The sequence below is a fragment of the Heloderma suspectum genome, chromosome 6 (assembly GCF_057233095.1).
Source record: "Heloderma suspectum isolate Gila_16-S chromosome 6, 16-S_ref, whole genome shotgun sequence".
Lineage (NCBI taxonomy): Eukaryota > Metazoa > Chordata > Lepidosauria > Squamata > Helodermatidae > Heloderma > Heloderma suspectum.
Window position 1 is genome coordinate 99,531,217 of NC_139463.1, and position 19,754 is coordinate 99,550,970.

Consider the following 19,754-nt stretch of genomic DNA (forward strand, 5'->3'; position numbering starts at 1 on the left):
TAGAGCCTTGGGCAACTCTCTTCAGGGCTTGTTTATGCAATCCAGATTTAGAAGTTGTCATCCAGAGATAACTAACAACCCTTGCCTACAAGAATAGGGATCCATCCAGGGTGTTGGGCCATTCCCAAATTGCTGTATTTCTCAGTAGGCCTGTGACAGAGGTTCTGTGCCTTCAACAGATGGAGGACCAAAGCAGATGGGATAGTAAATGCATCACTTGAAGTGTTGTGCTTGTTCTTTTCTTGTTAATAACCACTCAAGAGGGAGGGGGTTGTGCAGTTTCCATCAAGGCCCTGGTGCACAGAGAGGGGTTAGTCCTTTCCTCTTCTGCTGTGGTCCCAATAAAAATCACCCCCACAGCTCTTAGTCCCAGAACACAAGCTCTCATATGCACCTATGGTAGGACTGGGGATAAAAGAGTGATTTGACTTCAAAAATGTGAAATTGACCCAGAAGTTCAGTTTCATGAAATGCCCCCTCCCGCTACATTATTGCTCTGAATGATTTTGCTGATTCTTTGGCACATTTACTTCAGAGTAAGTCCCATTGAACTTCATGGGGCTTCTGATTAGACATGAGCAGGATTAAACCGTTAATTTTTGGTTTTTAAACCTTTTAAATGCCTTTTAAACCTTTGGGTCTGTTTTCAAATAAAGCCTCTTTGGGTTTTTGCAAGACATTCTTATTTAAAGAAAAGAAATCCAAACTTAAAAACCATTTTTCCTAGTTGTTCAGATTTAAAGATAGGATTGTATGGGATGGCACACTGTGACTCTATATTTGTAACAAGCCTTCAATCATTCTTTGTAGGGGTATTCAGCTGTAACACACTCTTGAATGAAATGAGCGCCCCTACCCCACCCCAGTGAGTGGCAAAGGAGGCAGCCATTTTTTATGGCAGCCGCCATTTCGAATTTCCCAAAATTCAAAAAGCACCTCAGAACAGGGCTTTCCAGGGAAAACAAAATGGCAGCCAGTCCAATTTTCCTCTCTCTCAAAAAACTTTTGCCGTATCCACTGTCAGGAGCGCCCTAGCAGCCTCTTTCAGTAGACTCCAATAGCCAACTCAAGACATAGACAAAAGGATTCTTTTCAAGGCTTTAATCCTTTTACAACTTAATGACTCTTTCAGATGCTAATCACCAGCGACTAAGCAAGGAACAGCAGAGTAGCCTATGCTCCAAGTAGGCAGTTGGTCCCCGTTTGAAGGAGAATCACGGGAAGACCCTGAACTTATGGGCTAGGGAGAGTTCCTCCCTCTTTCCCTTGGGTCCTCGGGACGCGACCATTGCTTGCGCGCCAAACGAGTGCTACGCCTCCTTTCCACACCCTCCAGCTGTCATCGCTCCCGGCGTTGGTGTCGAGTGTCCAGCAAGCCCCCCTCCCGCACTCTCTCGCTGCCAGGGTCACTATCTCAGGAATGCTGGGAGAAGGAATCTCTGCCAGCTGCTGTGCCTGTGAGAGATGAGCGTGCGCCTCTCCCACGGATTGCTGTTCCTCCTCAGAATCAGAACTGCTCTGGGGTTCTATTGGCTCAGTTGCCACCCTGACACCCACCCACCCAAAATCTAGCTGAAACAAAAAGGCTGATTTCAAGGTGGGTAAAACAGCTAAGCAAGGGTGCTTGACAATTCTGTATAGCTCTAACCTATGGAGGCTTGCCTTTCGGGGCCAACAGCCACTGTGGTAGTGGTTAGGGGAAGCCATTTTTGTCTGGACTGCAACAGGGGAGGAAACCATTAACTTCCCCCACTCTGTACACCACAGTCCTGACAAAAATCGCCCTCCCTGCAGCAGCTGTTAATAATGAAATAAATAACTACAGCACTTCAAGGAATATATTCAGCATCTTGTCTAATTTGGCCCTCGGTGATGGGATAAGGTGTAACTGCTGAATTTCTGGCCTGCCATGTAGCTGTCAAAGGCACACAGCCTCTGTTGAGGGGGGTTGGAAGATATGGTAACCATTAATTGCTTCAGTGGCAATGTATAACAACCTAATACATTTCAATGAGCATCTTTAGCAGGGGCCACAATTCCAGGTTCTTGGTGCTGCTCTCTCTTGAACATGTAAATCCCAAATTAGAAAAACAAACCCAGGATCTGGGAAGAGAGAGAGAAGTCCTGGTGCCTAGATAGGCCCGGTGGTGGTGGTCTGATCCCTTTTTTTCTTCCTCCTAAACCTGCAGAAATCCTGCAATACTACTTAACCTGCAGCCAAGATATCTTTAACCCTTTCCAGCAGGTAGGTATCCCCTCTTTTTCCAATAAAAGCATGTTCTATGCCTGTGGTGGGGGGATTCAATGCCAACATATTCCAAATTCTGTACCATTCCATTTGAATAGATGATAAAAATTAAGGAAATTTTCAATTAGACCTTTACTGTGCAACTTCTTTATTTTGTTTTTATTTGATTCAAGAAGGGCCAAGGATGATGTGGGAGTCCTGAAACCCCATCAGCTGCCCCTACCCCTCAAATACAACCACTAAGCAGTCCCCAAATATTTTCAAGCCTACCTTCACAACAGTAGGGACTAGAAACATGCCTTTTTTGTTTTAAATGAATTCTGAGTTCTTTGCCCATTTCCTATTTTTGCACTTGGGACAGTCATACAACTGCAGAATAAACACAACTCTGTCTGCAGGTCCTTGTGATTAACTGAACCCTATGTTCAGCTGTCCTGTAACAAACCCAAAGGCAAAAGAAAATCTTCAAAGCCGGGTTTTTGTCCTGTTATTGTGATCTAGCAATTTGGAGATGGCTTTGAGATTTAAAGCTCCTTGGTTTTATGCGAATAGAATAGAATTCAGCCCTCAAGGCCTGACTTGTGTGGTGATGGGGCGTCAGGACCCTTGGGATTTCCCCCCTGCTGCTGGTCTGTAAGTTTTCTAACCCCAAATGCTTTCTGTTTCTCCCAAAATCCACCCCCCCATCTCTACAGAGGCTCACTATGTGTCAGAGGGCACTGTCCAACATACACTCTCAGCTGTACGGATTGGAAAGAGAAGCTGTCCCACATTTCCCAGCAGCTGAGGTCAGTAGGAATAACCAGAGGTGACCCGGGGGGGCGGGGGCTGTATGCCATGTGCCTGGACGTAGGATTCTCCTGGACTGGAAAGGGACTTAATGGTGGGTGACGTGGAAGAAGGGGAGGGGAAGGGCTTTGAGCCAGGACCCTGGGGTTTCTGTCCTCACATCCTTTGTACATTGCAGAAGAACATCCTGTCCATCCAGAACACTTTGAACACCACAGAAAGCAACTTCCATCACCTAGTTGCTCTGCTTAACTGTCGGGGACTTCACAAGGTACTTGCCATACTCTTGTATGCTGTTAAATAGGTGATCCATAAATCCTCTTGGACTTCCATTCCACCAAACCTTTCTTGACTTTGCCCTTTGCTTAGCCTTTCCTGGCACCCCCCAGAATCCCATCCTTTTGCCATGTTTCCTTATGATGTGATGCATGCACACTTATGTGTTATTATTTTATAAATACTTAAAAATTTCTAGGCAGTGTACATAGAAAGCTTTTAAAAAATTAAAAATTAAAACAAGATTAAAAAAAAACCAAGACTCAACCCCTACCCACAGGTTCACAATCCAACAGGCATAGCATAAAAGGAAAAAGGAATAGGGAGGGAAGAGGAAACCAAGCAGATTCAAGTATCAGTTCTTAAAGTTACAAAATGCTACATAATTGATCTATTTAGTAACCAGGTGGAATGGCTGCTGTTGTAGAAATTAACCACAATTAAACCACATCATTGCTGAACAGTCTACTCCACAGGAATATGTAGTAAGGTGAGCTGTTTGGCAGTGATAATTAGCCTTAAAAGAAAAGACTATACATGTTTATTCAGTTAAAATAAGACCCTACCTAAGACCGTTGCGAAGACACTTCTGAGAAAGGAGAGGCCAAATGCCAGTTGGCTCCAGTCTGGTGATGGAGGGGCTTTGCTGTCTCTCCTTTCTTCTCTCTGATGGCCATGCTGTCTGGGGATGATGGGAGTTGCAGTCCATGGTATTTTGGTATTCAGTTGTAGTCCATGGTACTCACTGCATGGGTGCAGTGAGGTTGGGAAGCTGTTCCTTTATTTGCAGGAAGCCAGGACTCGTAGGGATTTATTTATTTTTACAGGAGTATGTGTTCTTCTGAGGTGATAATGAGAAAATGTCTTGTTATGGATATTGTAATCTCTACCAAAAACTCAGAGGAAACCATACAGTGTAGTGGTTAGAAAGTTGGACTTAGACTGAGCAGTTGTTGTTGTTCAGTCGTTCAGTCGTGTCTGACTCTTCGTGACCCCATGGACCACAGCATGCCAGGCCTTCCTGACCTTTGCTCTCTCCCAGAGTGTGAACAGGTTCATATTCATTGCATCGGTGATGCTATCTAGCCATCTCATCCTCTGCCGTCCCCGTCTCCTTTTGCCTTCAATCTTTCCCAGCATCAGGGTCTTTTCCGGTGACTTTTCTCTTCACATTAAGTGGCCAAAATATTTGAGCTTCAGCTTCAGTATCTGTCCTTCCTATGAGCAGTCGGGATTGATTTCCTTTAGGATGGACTGATCTGACCTCCTTGCAGTCCAGGGGACTCGTAAGAGTCTTCTCCAGCACCACAGTTCAAAAGCATCAATTCTTCAGCACTCAGCCCTCCTTATAGTCCAGCTCTCACAGCCATATATTACTACTGGGAAAACCATAGCTTTGATTATATTATGGACCTTGGTCGGCAAAGTGATGTCTCTGCTTCTTACTATGCTGTCTAGGTTTGCCATAGCTTTCCTCCCAAGGAGCAAGTGTCTTTTAATTTCATGGCTACAGTCACCGTCTGCGGTGATCTTGGAGCCCAAGAAAATACAATCTGTCACGGCTTCCATTTCTTCCCCTTCTATATGCCAGGAAGTGAGGGGGCCAGATGCCATGATCTTAGTTTTTTTAATGTTGAGTTTCAAACCAGCTTTTGCACTCTCCACTTTCACCCTCAACAAGAGGCTCTTTAGATCTTCTTCGCTTTCTGCCATTAGGGTGGTATCATCTGCATATCTGAGGTTGATAATTCTCTCGGCAATTTTAATTCCGAGCTGTGATTCATCCAACCCGGCGTTTCTCTTGATGTACTCTGCATATAAGTTAAATAAGCAGGGCGACAATATGCAGCCTTGTCAAACTCCTTTCCCAGTTTTGAACCAATCGGTTGTTCCATGTCTGGTTCTTACTGTTGCTTCTTGGCCCTGAGTTCAATTCCCTGCTCTGCAACAAGCCACTCATTGTCTTTTAGTCTAAACTACCCCACAGGGTTGTTTTGAAGATAAAGGGGGATCCTTGTATGCTCCAATGAGCAATTTAGAGAAGGGCAGGATAAAAAATGAATAGATAGAAAATGCAGTCTTGAATCCAACCCAACATATAAGCAAAAACACAAGCATAGAAAAGAAATGGACTACAGCATTACTGTTATCTAAGAGCTCGTATTACACTCAGGTCAATTTGTTACTATACATTGTTCACAATACATACAGTGACAGTGACAAACTGTGCTGTCATCACCATCATATAACATGTCCAAAGAGAAATTCAAATTTGTTCGTTACAGAATATCAGCTGAATATCATTCCCAACTGCCACAATTAAACTTCATTCAAAGAACCGAATGTGTTTCAGCATTCAAAATCTTCCTCAGCAGCTGTTCTAAATATCAGTTAAATATATGGTTGTTTTACAATAGACAGAATAAATTATGGCTTGTTAATAGTCCAGCGCAGGCTAACTGATGTTTTCTCAATGGGAGTTAATGATTAGGAGATTGTCTCCTGATTGCTGGGGATCTCTTTTGCGTTTTTGAATGAGATACCTATCAAAGCTTGGAGAAGGTGACATCCCTTCAGCAGAGGATAAGAGGAAGAGAGATGGGAGAAACAGGGATAGGTTGTTTGAAAGACAACAGTTGCATGTACACATTATGCTAACCCCGCGCAGAAGGAAGGGACTGGAACACACACGCTCAAGGTTCATGGAGGCTGCTTCTGCTTCTGAAAGAGGGCATGGTGTCAGAGGCAGAGAGAGAGGGTGCTTCCTGCAGGGAGTGCCTGTGTTTCTTTCTGGGTATCTTCTGCCTTGTAGGAGTGCCTCTTTGTCTCAGCTGATGCCTTGACCTGTATATTACAAAGAGACTTTGAATCACCAGTGCTCCCGTCTGCAGAAAAAAAAATGTGGGCAGTGCTGCCCCTGAGACACATATTTATTATTTGCTTAATTAAAAATATCTATACCCTGCCTTTCAACATGGAAGCCCTCGAAGAGGCTTGCACACACAACTGAAACAATTCAGGATTACACAACCATTTCAGAAAGTCAAGTATTACACAACAGTGTTACAAAACAATAGCAAAAGAAGCAGCAAGCATCATCACATATAAAATAGTCGATTTAAAAAATACAAATAACAAGTAGTTGCAACCATACAGAACAATGAAAGATTCTAGTGATTAAAAAGGACTTTGCTCGGCAGTCCGGAGAACAGCTATGATGTCTGCTGAAAATCAGTCTGTCTGTCTGTCTGTCTGTCTCTGCATAAATATGAATAGGGAGGACTCAAGATCCTGTTTCTGCCATGGCCTTGTTCCCCACTCCTCCATGGCCTGATAGGAAATGAAGCCCATCCCTTTTTTCATCTATGACTATAAAATTATCCATTAGCTCCAATTGAGTTTCCCCACACACACATACCTCGTTTTAGCCCCCCTGGTGGGGAGTGTGAATTTCAGGAGGGAAAGTGGCTTGGTGGGAAGGTTTAAACCTCCCCTACCAGCACGTGCTAGTCCTGATCTGTAACAGGGGCCCAATCCATATTGGCGCCCTGCGTACTTACTTGAACATAAAAAAGAAAGTTAGATTCATCTGCATTCTATGTGTATTTATCGCAGCATGTAGTTTAGCCCTCAGACGGCGATCCTATACAGACTTACCTGGGAGTAAGTCCCCTTGAATGCAGTTGGGTTCACTTCTGAGGAGACATGTATGGGATTGTATGCTATCTACTCTGCTGCACAGAAAATCTATAGATACTGAGCTTGGGAATTACCAAAGGTCTGTTCAGAAGAACAGCATTCCTTCTCACCGCTACCCCCTTTTTTGTTGGGATCTATCAGTCCCCCTGCTAACCCCAACTGACCTTGTGAGTGTGTGTGTGTGTGTGTGTTTGTGTGTGACTTTGTCTCTCTCCTAGGACTATGTGGATGCCCTGAAAGGGCTGTGCTACGATGGCATGGAAGGGCTGCTCTTCCTCCTTCTCTTCTCCTTCCTCTCTGCCCTTTCCTTCACCGCGGCCGTCTGCAGTCTGCCCCGTGCCTGGAAGAGGTTCCAGAACAGGTGAGTGTTAAGACAAAAAAGTATTTTTTAAAATATTTGCAATTATAATAGAAACAAAGAAGTGAGGGGGAAAGACCCGAAGTATATGAACTTCAGATTGTGTACAATTTTGCAAATGAATCCATTAAAGTTTGTTAGTCCACACAAAAAATTCTACTAGTATATCTGCCCACACATACTCTGTGTTGGTCATTTGTATCATATATATTGTTGTTGTTCAGTCGTTCAGTCGTGTCCGACTCTTCGTGACCCCATGGACCATAGCACGCCAGGCCTTCCTGTCCTGCGCTCTCTCCCGGAGTGTGCTCAAGTTCATATTCATTGCATCCGTGATGCTATCTAGCCATCTCATCCTCTGCCGTCCCCTTCTCCTTTTGCCTTCAGTCTTTCCCAGCATCAGGGTCTTTTCCAGGGAGTTTTCTCTTCGCATTAGGTGGCCAAAATATTGGAGCTTCAGCTTCAGGATCTGTCCTTCCAATGAGCACTCAGGGTTGATTTCCTTTAGGATGGACTGATTTGACCTCCTTGCAGTCCAGGGGACTCGTAAGAGTCTTCTCCAGCACCACAGTTCGAAAGCATCAATTCTTCGGCGCTCAGCCTTCCTTATAGTCCAGCTCTCACAGCCATACATTACTACTGGGAAAACCATAGCTTTGATTAGACAGACCTTTGTCGGCAAGGTGATGTCTCTGCTTCTTACTATGCTGTCTAGGTTGGTCATAGCTTTCCTCCCAAGGAGCAAGCGTCTTTTAATTTCATGGCTACAGTCACCGTCTGCGGTGATCTTGGAGCCCAAGAAAGTAAAATCTGTCACTGCTTCCATTTCTTTCCCTTCTATATGCCAGGAAGTGATGGGGCCAGATGCCATGATCTTAGTTTTTTTAATGTTGAGTTTCAAACCAGCTTTTGCACTCTCCTCTTTCACCCTCAACAAGAGGCTCTTGAGATCCTCTTCGCTTTCTGCCATTAGGGTGGTATCGTCTGCATATCGGAGGTTGTTGATAATTCTCCCAGCAATCTTAATTCCGACCTCTGATTCATCCAACCCGGAATTTCTCATGATGTACTCTGCATATAAGTTAAATAAGGAGGGTGACAATATGCAGCCTTGTCGTACTCCTTTCCCAATTTTGAACCAATCGGTTGTTCCATGTCTGGTTCTTACTGTTGCTTCTTGACCCTCGTACAGGTTTCTCAGGAGACAGGTAAGGTGGTCTGGTACTCCCATCACATATACATATATATATATATATATATATATATATAACCACCCACTTTTGTAAAGCTTGACTGTATGAAGCTGCCTTATAATGAGTCAAGCCATTGATCTGTCAGGCACAGAATTGTCTACTGCAGCTGGCCCCTTCGTGAAGAAGGATCTTTTCCAGACCTGCCACCTAAGATTCTTGCAACTCTTATCCCTGAAGGCTAGATGGAAAGTCCAGGTTAAGAGGCAGTGTGCCACCGAGTATCTTTTGCTGAGGATGAGAGGGCAATTGCCTTCATGTCCTAGTTTTGGGCTTCCCAGAGGCTGTTGTGAGAGGCAGGATGCTTCAGTACATGGACCCTTAGTCTGATCCAGCAGGGGAACAAACCTGGGCCTTCTGCATACAAATCATGTCCTCCAATGTTGAGCTATGGTCACCTGGAGGCAAATCTTACTCACCAGAAGGGACGAGGAGGGTGACTCTTTACGATGCTGATTTGGTATTTATTCATGTCATGGGATTTCATGTGTAGGCAAAGGCGTTCTTAACTCAGACAGGCTTTTAGCCATTAAGCTGAGTTCAGTTTTGCTGAAAGAAGTTTTAACTGGTGGGTGCTGTTTATTTTTTCATTTTTTTCGATATGTTTTTCATTGGTTTACTTTCATGTTTTGATAATAATTTTGTGTTTTATCTTACACTGCTGTTAGCCGCCTTGAGCATCATTTGTAGCGGAAATCCTCTAATTTCACAGGGCTGAAGCTGACATAAGGCTGCAGTGCTATTTCTTGGTAGGAACGGTGCAGTTGGGCTAGCCTGGCTGTGTGCCCCATGTTTACAGGCTGTAGGACAGAGGTGGGGAACCTCAGGCCTGGTGTCCCAATCTGGCCCTCCTAGGGGGGATTTTTGGCCCCACCCCTTTGCTTTGGCTCTGCCCTCTTTGCTTTCGCCCCTGCCCAGCGCTGGAAGGCAGCCTCCAAAAGCTTGTTTGTTAGTTAGTTAGTTAGTTAGTTAGTACATTACTGTACTGCCCAATAGCCAGAGTGGTCTGGGCAGTTCACAACAGCTTCTCTGAAATTGGATTCAGCCCTTGAGCTGAAAGAGGTTCAATAGACCTGTTGTACAGACAGCATTGGAGTGGCAAGGAAAGGAAGCACAGAGCTCTCGGAGACAAAGGGTCCTGGGGCAAGCTAGCCCACTTCTCTTGGTTTCTTGAGAGATTTGGGGGCTGTGGCCTTCCTGAAGCATCAGGCAGTATTGCTTCTCCCAAACATGCCTTTCACACTCTCCCTCTCTCTCCTTCTTCTTGGATTCCTGTGTAGGGACACGGACTACGACGACATGGAGGATGACGACCCTTTCACGCCCCAGGCACGTAGGCCACCGACGGTGCGCGCGGGGGGGGCCGGGCCTGCCCTGCCCGGCTCCTATAGCCACTGTTCAAGCTGGGGCAGCCGTGGCAGCCTGCGCCTCTCAGCCCCCCCCATTTCCAACGCCCCCGTCTCACAGTACATGTGAGTAGCCCCAACCCCCCCACCTCCCAACCCCCCCCACCTCCCAACCCCCTCCCCGCGCGCTCGGTCATAGGACCCCCTGCAAGGCGGGAGGGGCTTGGAGTAGCCAGTGATGGCACCAATCTGAGTGCGCGAGTGGTGGGGCAAAAGGAGGGCAGACCCCCCCAAACCAGCATCTCAGTGCTCCCTATACCTTTTCCTTCTCCTTACGTCTTCTTCCTCCCTACCCCACTCCTGTCCTGACATTTTCCTCATCCCCTCTGTTCCTTCCTCTTGTTCATCTCCCTCCCCATCTTTGCTTGTTCATTTCCTGAGGATTGTCTCCTGCGTTCCTTCGGCATGTCACTTCTAAAAATCTTCTTGATGCCTGTTTAAAAAAAATCAGGCTTTTTTTTTTTTTTTACAATTGAAAAACTGCTCCAAGAAGCCGGGGAGGTGGGCAGGCAGGGCTTCATGATTGACCCAAGGGGCAGCCAATCAGTGCTGTACAGAGCCACTTTTGGCTGCAAGCCAGAAGGACTGGTTTCCCCAGAACTCACTACTGGGCAGAAAGTGGCACATGTGGCCGAAATGTTTTGAATGCGCCCTCAGGGTCCTGACTTCCTGTTAGCAACCCCAGGGCAATAGACTCTTGCCCCCTATGGAGCTAGGGATAAGCAAGCGTTTTGGACCATGGGCACCTATGGCAATTTGAGAAACTGTCCTGGGTACCACCACAAAATGGCTGCTATGGGAGCCACGGCAAAGGACAAGTAACCTACCCAAAGGACTGAGTTAGTCAGAGACGGGTGCTGAACCCCAACATAGTAAACAACATAGTAAACAAGAGCACCAACAGAAATCTATTTCATAGCAAACCCGGCTGTCAATAACAAAGTGTGTGTGTGTGTGTGTGTGTGTGTGTGTTTAAGTGGGAGGGGTACAGTACTTTGGTGGGCACCAAGAAAGGTGTCCAGGGGTACATTGGAGCCTGTGGGCACCACATTGCCTACTCCTGCTCTACTGAGCTTACAAGCCAGTCTCCCTACACCACGCTCTGCACTCTTTTTAAAAAGCAGAGAAGACCATCCGGACTAGTCATTCCCAAGGAAGTATGCCTGGACAGAACTGCTTGGTGTGCCCCAAGAAACAAATTAATTAAGGGTGCAATCCTATGCAGATAGGGGGCCACCTCCGAACTCGGAGGCGACCGCCTATCCAATACAGGGCAGGAGAAGCACACAGGGGATCATTCTCCTGCCCTGCTTTTTCGGCTAGACAGCCAATTGCGGCTGTGTAGCCGCAGGAGGACGGAGTGGGGAAGGAGGCTGCTGTACGACACATAGGATGTGTCGTACAGGCATTTCCGCCCTCCCCACCCCGGAACGCCCCCCAGGAACGCCCCTTTTCGGCTGCTCCACACTCCTCTTGTGAGCACGGAGCACGAGGCTGTTCCAGGCAGCGCGAAAGTGTGGGAAGGTCAGTTCCCGGAAAACCAGATATCCTATGGCCGTCTAGCTGCTGATTACCCTCTGGGTGCAATCCTATGCATGTTTAAGCAGAAAAACTTCCTACAACTCCTAGTATTCCCGAGCTGGCCATGCTGGCTGGGAAATAGTGGGGATTGTAGGCCATTTTTCTATCTAAACATGATTTATTTACTTACTTACTTACTTATTTATTTAAAATCATGGCCGCCTTTCAGGGCAGAGGCCCTCCCAAGGCAGCTCACAGCAATAGAATACATAAAAACAGTTAAAATATTAAAAGCGATAAAACATAAATGCAATAAAAGCAGCAATAAAAGCCGACAATAAAACCAACAACGACATTAAAAACAGCAACAGCAGCAATCATATCAAGAGAAGGCCACAGTAAAATAATACATTTTCAAGGGCTTCTTAAAAGCCTACAATGACGGAGCATGGCAGACCTCTGATGGCAACTTGTTCCAAAGGTGTGGGGCCACTGCAGAGAAGGCCCTCTCACGTGTGGTCAACCACCTAACTGCTCTCAGGGGTGGGCAGATGAGAAGGGCCTCTCTTTCTGGTCTTTATTTTATTTTTATTTTTTTAAGGAGTTTTTAGGATTGCGCTCTAAACCAATGAAGGCTCACGAAACACTCTGGGCATACCTGCTTTCCATTTTGTCTCCTCTGCATGTGGATAAAACTGCTGTGTCTCTATGTTAGGAACTAAATCGATCATCACACCTCCATATGCAAAGGCATCATCCCAAAATCACCTGCCTTCAAAGGAGGTCACTTGCCATGTCTCTGGATAAGTCACTGCTCATCTTTTGGGGCATCCGGTGCTTCCAGATGGAGGGGGTTCCTGTTGCTACCAAAGAGAAAGCATTGTGCAACTATTCCATCTTTTTCTCCTTAATAAATTTTCCACGACAAGAAAAATGATGGAAGAAGACAGGAGGTTTATGTGCAGAAGACAATGATGTCTTGAGTTCCGGTAAAATTCCCTGAATGAGGCAGGGCAATGGTGCCATGAAAGCCGCATCTGGAAGCACCCATCATGTGAAGCAGGCCTCCAGTTTTAATTCAGAATAAAATTCCTATGCTTCAGCTTTCAGAGGTTTGAGGCTGGGGGATCTATCTTGGGTAACCAATCTGGAAGAAGGCAAGATAGATTCATGAGAACCCAGTAGCAATTTAGGAATCTGATCTGGCTTCATGAGACTGAGCAAAAGGGGCTTGTTTTGTCTGAAGAAAACCTAAACTAGATTAGTGGAGAAGGAGGAAGAAGAATAGCTTATTTTATGTATTACATCCTAATCCAGGGGTGTTGAACTTCAGGCTCATGGGCCAAATATGGCCCGCCTGCAGTCCCAATTTGGCCTACCAGGGTTCCCTAGGTGGCCACGCCCCTTTTCCCCAACCACCAATCATTTCATGCTTTTTGACTTTTGCACAGTTTTTTCCCCCATTCTAAAAGGTTGAAATGCTTTTCCTAAAGCTTAATTGCTGGCAGCAAGTGCTTGAAACTAAAATATGCTGACATTTTCAGTATGTCTGGAATTTGGGGCCCCACCCCCTTTTGCCTTCATCTCCAGCCACCGCTGGAATGTGGCTGCTGAGAGATTCTCCGAAACAGAATTCGGCTCTTGGGTTGAAAGGTTCAACAGCCCTGTTTTAACCCTACCTTTTCTCCAAAGAGCTCTGGACAGTATATATGATTCTTCCCATTCTCTGTTTTATCCTCACAACACCCCTGTGAGGTAAGTTAGGGTGAGAGACAATTGCTGGCCCAAGGCCACCCACTAAGCCTCATGGCTGAGAGGGATCTGAACGGTGGTCTCCTAGTTTAAGTCCAACACTCTAATAGCTACACTGCACATAGTTCCTACTTGTGGGATTCCACCTGAACCCAAACCAGTGTCCATTAAGAACCACTTTGAATTTCCTTTACCATCTCCACTGCTACCAGCCTCACTAAAGCAGTGTCCCATGGGGGAGGAAGAATTAATCCTTTTGTTTTCTTCAATAGTCTGTTCCTTTTGTGCCTCACTCACCTCTTCCCATTTCTCATTCCCACCCCGTTCCCAAAACAATTAGTTTGTACCCGCTTCCATTCCTGTCCCTTATTTCTACACAGCAATATGGATCCAGGACTCGGGTTGGCCATCAGCCTATCTACCCCAAGATGAGGCTTTTCTGCATCCTGTATCAGAGATGCTCTTCTGGAGATGACACTGTGCCCCTTCTGATCCTGTTAATGTAGTCTCAGTTGCTGTTCGTTTCCTCCTGCAAAGGTTTCCAATTTAGGCTCAATTTCAGGAACCCCCCAAATCAACTGATTTTATTTTATTTTTCCTCCTTCTCCACTCCCCTCACCCACCTTTGCAATTTGATTTTTCTTACTGAACTGCCCCAACTTCTGGTGCAAGATTCAGATCAGAATGTGATCCAAATGCCAATTCAGAAAGAGGACTGGGCCTAGATTTAGCTTAGGCCTGGCTGATACAGTTACCTGAGCTGTAAATTCTCTTGCATAGCGGAAGAACAGGCACAGCACCCCTACACCAACACACACACTAAGTAATCTCCAGTGCAAAAGCTTGATGCACATGTACAGTGAGATTTCCTTGATCTTCTCCTGACCCTTTTTTGAGAAGGAAGAATTGCACAAAACATGCCTTTGCACATAAGGAATTCTCACATCAAAATTGTACCTCATATGTGTGGTAAATGGGGCATGCATGCCCTCCTTCACTGCATAAAGATGAGCCATAGCTCACGTGAGTGTATCAATCGTCCCTTGGTAAACCTCGGATTCATTATGCAATTTATGGCTTCCTGTCATGTGATCCAAATAAACCAAGGATCTTATTTTCCAATGCCAGATGGAGATGTCTCTCTGAAACCCGTAAATGACTGGCAGGGCAGTGGCTTCAAGTCTCTCGGGTGATGTCTAGGAGTGTATTGGCCTTTCCAGGTCTGGGGTTGTGGTTTGGAGAGGGGAGGGGTGATGCGTTATCAGCTTCTTTGTCGGTATCACTTGCAGGAGTCAAAGCGCTTCGTACAGTGGCAGTCCTCGATTTGAGAGTGTCCCCCTCATCGACCGTCATTCCCCACCCCCTTCGGTAAGTTAGTAGGCGTGGTGTCCCATTGCATGGTGGCCAGATGTGGCACACCAGCTATATATGCTGGTGCCACAGCTGTATGATAACTCCCTGTGGTTGTGTAACCCCAGTTGGGCTGCAAAAACAGGTGAGGGGATTTTATTAGAAATCTAATAAATCTAATCTTATATTAGCCATAATATATGGCTGATGTATAGGACTGCCAATTCTACCTGAGTGCGGACTAGATAGAATCTGGCACAGCCTTCCCCAACCTGACACCCTCCAAGTATGTTGGACTACAACTCCCATTATCCCCTGCCACCGCGCTGGCTGGGGCTGCTGGGGGTTGCAGGGCAACACATCTGGAGGGCGCCCAGTTGGGGAAGGCTACTCGGGTGCAAGCAGAACTAATAACAAAAGCTTCCTTTTACTCCTGTGGCTGTTGGCACAGATAAGGTGGGCTGTTCTTACATTTTAGTGCAAGGCGAAGGAACTGCCATTGGCACATTTCTCCACCACCACATTCCCCACCTCTCCTGTCTCACCAGAACCTGTGAGGGGTGGCTACGGGGGAAGCAGAGAAATGCACCCTGCTGTTTGTTAGGCAGTGGCATGTGACATGATGTACTGGAGCTGAGTTTGACAACTTTGACTACTTAGCATGCATGTGCAAGATGTGCACAAGCATGCCCACTGGGTTAAAATGATGGTGCTGACCCTGAGTCCCTCCAAAATCCTGGGTTTTACAAAAATAATTCAAGATGCTAACCTAGAGGTCAACAAACACTCCAGAGTGTCTTTACTAGACAGTTGGTAACTCTACCAGTGTGCCGTATATGGCCTAGGAGTTAAGTGTTTTGACGTGCTTCTACCAGTGAAAGTGCAACAGTACTTAAGGCACAGTCCTATGGGTTGCACCCTCGTGAGATGGAAGCCTCCAGACTCGGAGACTTTCGTGTATCCAACATCTTGCCAGGCTGAAGCAAGCAGGGTAGGAGGAGCGGCAGAGGTGATCTTCACCTCCCTGTCCTCTGATCCTTGCAAATTTCACTAGATGAGCTTTTTTGTTCATCTAGTGACAGCGCTTCGGAGGGGACAGAAGAGGGCTGGAAGAGGCTCAAGATGTATCCCAGCCTCTCCAATCTCCTCCCCTCTCCACCCACTGGAACGCTCCCTTTTCCCCCTCGGAGGCCAGGTGGCATGGTTCTTTCCATGATGGCTGCGAGGGGGTTGAGGAGGGGGAGTGGATCTCCAACTCCCCCTTCCAAGGTTGGAGCTCTGTCTCCAAGCTCGGACAGGGGGAATCCCCACTATCCTTTAGTCCTTCAGACAATGTCTAGGGGCCATAGGATTTCTCCTTAACAAATCAAAAGTTCCTTAGAAACAGAATCAGGGTTGCCTACTGGCCAGAATTTCATCCTCCTGGCACCTTGCTAGAACAGGACATAAACACAGGGGAGAAAGCATGTGATGCTGTTTTTGCTATTAGTGTACATCCAGTTTGATGCGACTAGACAAGAATTCTGCTCCTTTAAAGCTGCACAGAATGAGCACTTGCCAATTGAGAAGAAGGTTGGGGTTTTTAAATATTGTGGATAAAGAAGTCGTGGAAGGCAAAAAATGCCCCTAATTATAGCAACCTGGATTGAAGAAGGGGTATACTTTGTCATTAATGAGCACAAAACCTATAAAAAGAGATGGTAGGGCAGCTTGGATGCTGCTAACAAGCTGCACAGCCACAGGCCTGAAGCACAGGGCCAGTATCAAGGGTAGGCATGGCCAGGCATCTTGGCGAAGGCCCACACCTCAATGGAAGCCCCCTGACAAGAGCCCCCTGGAGTTGCTCCTCTTCACTATTGCAACCCGCTTGTTTACCTGCCTCTCGCTCTGTCCCAGACCACAATGGTGGTGAAGAGGAGGAGATGCCGCTGCCTTCTTGCTCTCTGCCTGTCAAGTGGTAGCAGTGATGAGAAAGAGCAGGAGCAGCTGGTGACAATGGTGGTGAGCAGGTCGACTCACTGAGGGAGGGGCCCAAGGAGGGGTCTTGTCCAAGGGCCTGCAAAAATCTGGAATTGCCACTTCTCTGGCAGCACTTGTTAGTAACATCCGAAGTAGGTCTCACATGACGCAGAAATGCATGGGCTGTGTTCTCATCTACAGCTTGCTTATTCCCTCCCCTCCAAGTCCTACTTAGCCGCCATATGCATTTGCCAGTGGGCAGAGTATGATGAAACAGACTCTTCTCTTCCTGTTGCTATTTTGATGTACCTTTTGGATATTAATTTTCCCACTCCTCTCTATATATCATCCCGTAGTATTCCCCCAGCATGCGAGCGTCTTACGTCGGTGCTAGCGAAGAAGTGGACCTCCCTTACCGGACCGGATTCCTGCCCTAGATGTACCCCAGAAGACCCCCCCAACCCACATCCACTCCATCCGACTAACACAGAGCAGCCCCCCCACCTGCCCACCTCTTATCGGAGCGCAATTGAAGCAAGCCCTGCCCCTTCACCTGGATTTCTTCTTCACTCATTTCATTTGCCTGCCCTCTATAAGAAAGCGAAGGAAGAAGAGTGATGGAGGTTATCCCTTCTGCGATTTAGGGGACATTCACAGAGGCAGGAGCGAGGAGTGAGAAAAGGCTAAGGAAAGGGGATCAGAAAAAAGAATGTAATAAAAAGCAGCATGGTTGAGAGAAAGGACAAGGGTGAGCCAAGAATGGGCTTTTCTACACAAGGCATTTATCATGCACTCATCTGTCCCTACTCACACTTGTTTACAGGTTCTTTAGATGACATCATGACCCTCCAGTTTCACTTGTGTCTAACCAGCACTTTTGGCAAGTTTTTGTACAGCAGGGAAAATGTGGCATTTAATTGTGAAAGTGAAAGAAAGCATGATTTCCTGTTGTGTATTTACGCTATTCTGCTCTACCACAGTGCCACCTAGTGGTTTTGTAGTGGGAAAGCAGGAAAGGAAATGCTCCTCATGTGGTGCTCGGATTCTGCTATGAAACCGAAACTAGGCACAGCAGATTAACACTCGATTAACAGCCTCGTGTAGAAAAGCTCTAAAAAGCAAAAGGGATGAATGAATACATGAATGAGAGAAGGAATGACAGCTGGGGACAGATAAACAAATACAAATTTAGAGTGAGCGCATGGAGATTTATATACAATTAAGCGTGTACAAGAGCTGATGAATGAATGAAAAGATGGAGGGACTGAATGAGTGAAAGAAGGGATAGACTGAAAGAGCAAAAGGATGAGGGCGACAAGGTGGGCGATCTAAGCTTGAAATACCGAAACAGCTAAAGCCACCCAGCAAGAGACTCATCCCTGTTCCACGCTCTCACAATGGGCATACCAGAAAGGTAAAGTACACCACTGGGCCCCACAGGGAGATCCAAGGGAAGAGGGGAGTCCAGTCGGGGGCCAGAGCCACACCTGCTCCCCACCAGCCTCCTTGCTCCTACTTAGAGCCCCCCAACACTAACAAGCGTTTGGAACTTGCCCAGTTTAAAATAAAAGGGAAACTTTATTTTACATGGTGTTTACCTTTCATTGTGTGTGTGTGTGTGTGTGTGTGTTCGTGGAGGTACTTCTTAGTTGACTGGGGGGGGCATGCATAAATTCGTAACTTCCCCACTGTTTAAATTCTGAAATCAATTTTTTTGAATTTTTGAAGATTTGCAATCTAAAACTTCATTTGAATTTTGAAACTTTGCTATTTGAAATCCCAGTTCTTGGGTGTGAGTGATGGTGAGTTTAGGTAATTCAAGTCTTAATACCAAAACTGGAATACAAACAAGTGGGAGTTGCAATAAAATGCTGTATATCCTCATCCATTTCCAAGGGACATTTCATGGCTAATGGGCATGCTTGATCCTCATGGGACTGGGGGAGTTTTGTGGAGAGGGGTGTCCCTTTAGCTTTATTTTAAAAGGCTTTTTGTACTTCTGTGAACTTCAAAGAGTTTTCCGGAGCATGCTGATACCTCCCTCTTGTTTCTCAGTAGCCCCATTTTATCTCCATTTCTTTTGGCACTCACAACCTGAGTTCGCTTCGGGGGGTGGGGGGTATGTAAAACACACACTGAACTATAATTCAGGAATTGTGAATCAACTCCAAAGTCACACAGTTGGGATTTTCAAAGTGTAGATTTGGGGATGCAGATTCAGAAACAGGATTTGAATTATTCACCTCAAATACATTGGAGGCCAGGGAGGAGCGCGTCTAGTTTCCATTTGCTGCTGTATAAACACCCACTATCCCCCATCTTGGTCGGTCACATCTCACATTTGGCGAGGTATCCATATAACAAAAATGTTCAAAAATCTCTTGGGAGTTAGCAGAGACACTTATGAGTCCTTTGTGTCAGATGCTTCTCTTTTCCAGGGATTCAGCTGAGCTAAATTTAGTGTAGCCAGTAGGCACAGAAGCTCATCTCACTGTTGCACCTGCTGTGCTAATAGTTCTTTTCTTTCCAGCAGAGATGAGGATGCCATACAGTCTCTGTTACTGAATCCACCCAGTCCATTTGGAGGGAGGGATCTCTTGTTTCAGTCCTTCAGCTCAAGAGTACAGCCTACTCACCATTTCATTCCCATTTACAGTCACAAATTACCTCCCTCCATCTCTGAATTTGTTTCTTTAGAATTTATCCAAGGCACAAAGCTAAGGTGACCATGTGTCCTACTTTACAGAGAACAGTCCTCTATTTGAGCAGTTCCTCTGTTTGAAGGGCTGTCCAGTCCAAGTCTGGTTTAAAGAAAAAGAACCATAAGACAAAGAGAGGGGCAGGGGAGGCCTTGGAGTTTCCCATTAACAGTTAACAGCACCTGGACAGCAGATTAAACAGGCACACAAGTCACTCAGAGCGCAATCCTATGTATGTTTAGACAGAAATAAGCCCTACAACTTTTTGGCTCCACCTCAGGATGCAAAGGGGCTGCGGTGGCTTAGTGGTTAAGACACTGAACTGCAGACCGGAAGGTCGGCAGGACAGCAGTTCGAGACCCGACTGCCGCGTGACGGAGTGAGCTCCCGTCTTCGGTCCCAGCTCCTGACAACCTAGCAGTTCGAAAGCAAGAAATTGCAAGTAGA

At 46.2% G+C, this 19,754-nt stretch overlaps 1 protein-coding gene across 4 annotated transcripts in view; it reads left to right on the forward strand.

Moving 5' to 3' along the window:
* Nucleotides 1–18,506, forward strand: part of TTYH1 (tweety family member 1) — an 81,848-nt gene extending 63,342 nt beyond the window's left edge. For 2 of the 4 annotated variants that reach the window (XM_084805552.1, XM_084805553.1), the window contains 7 exons: nt 2,190–2,245; nt 2,944–3,036; nt 3,216–3,308; nt 7,231–7,373; nt 9,901–10,092; nt 14,589–14,667; nt 16,965–18,504. In XM_084805552.1, the coding sequence (XP_084661678.1) occupies nt 2,190–2,245; nt 2,944–3,036; nt 3,216–3,308; nt 7,231–7,373; nt 9,901–10,092; nt 14,589–14,667; nt 16,965–17,045 (737 nt within the window). In that variant the 3' untranslated portion in view covers nt 17,046–18,504. Of the gene's footprint in view, nt 1–2,189; nt 2,246–2,943; nt 3,037–3,215; nt 3,309–7,230; nt 7,374–9,900; nt 10,093–14,588; nt 14,668–16,964 lie in introns of all 4 variants that reach the window. The other 2 variants (XM_084805555.1, XM_084805554.1) reach the window with 2 other exon arrangements.
* Nucleotides 18,507–19,754: the final 1,248 nt, after the last annotated feature.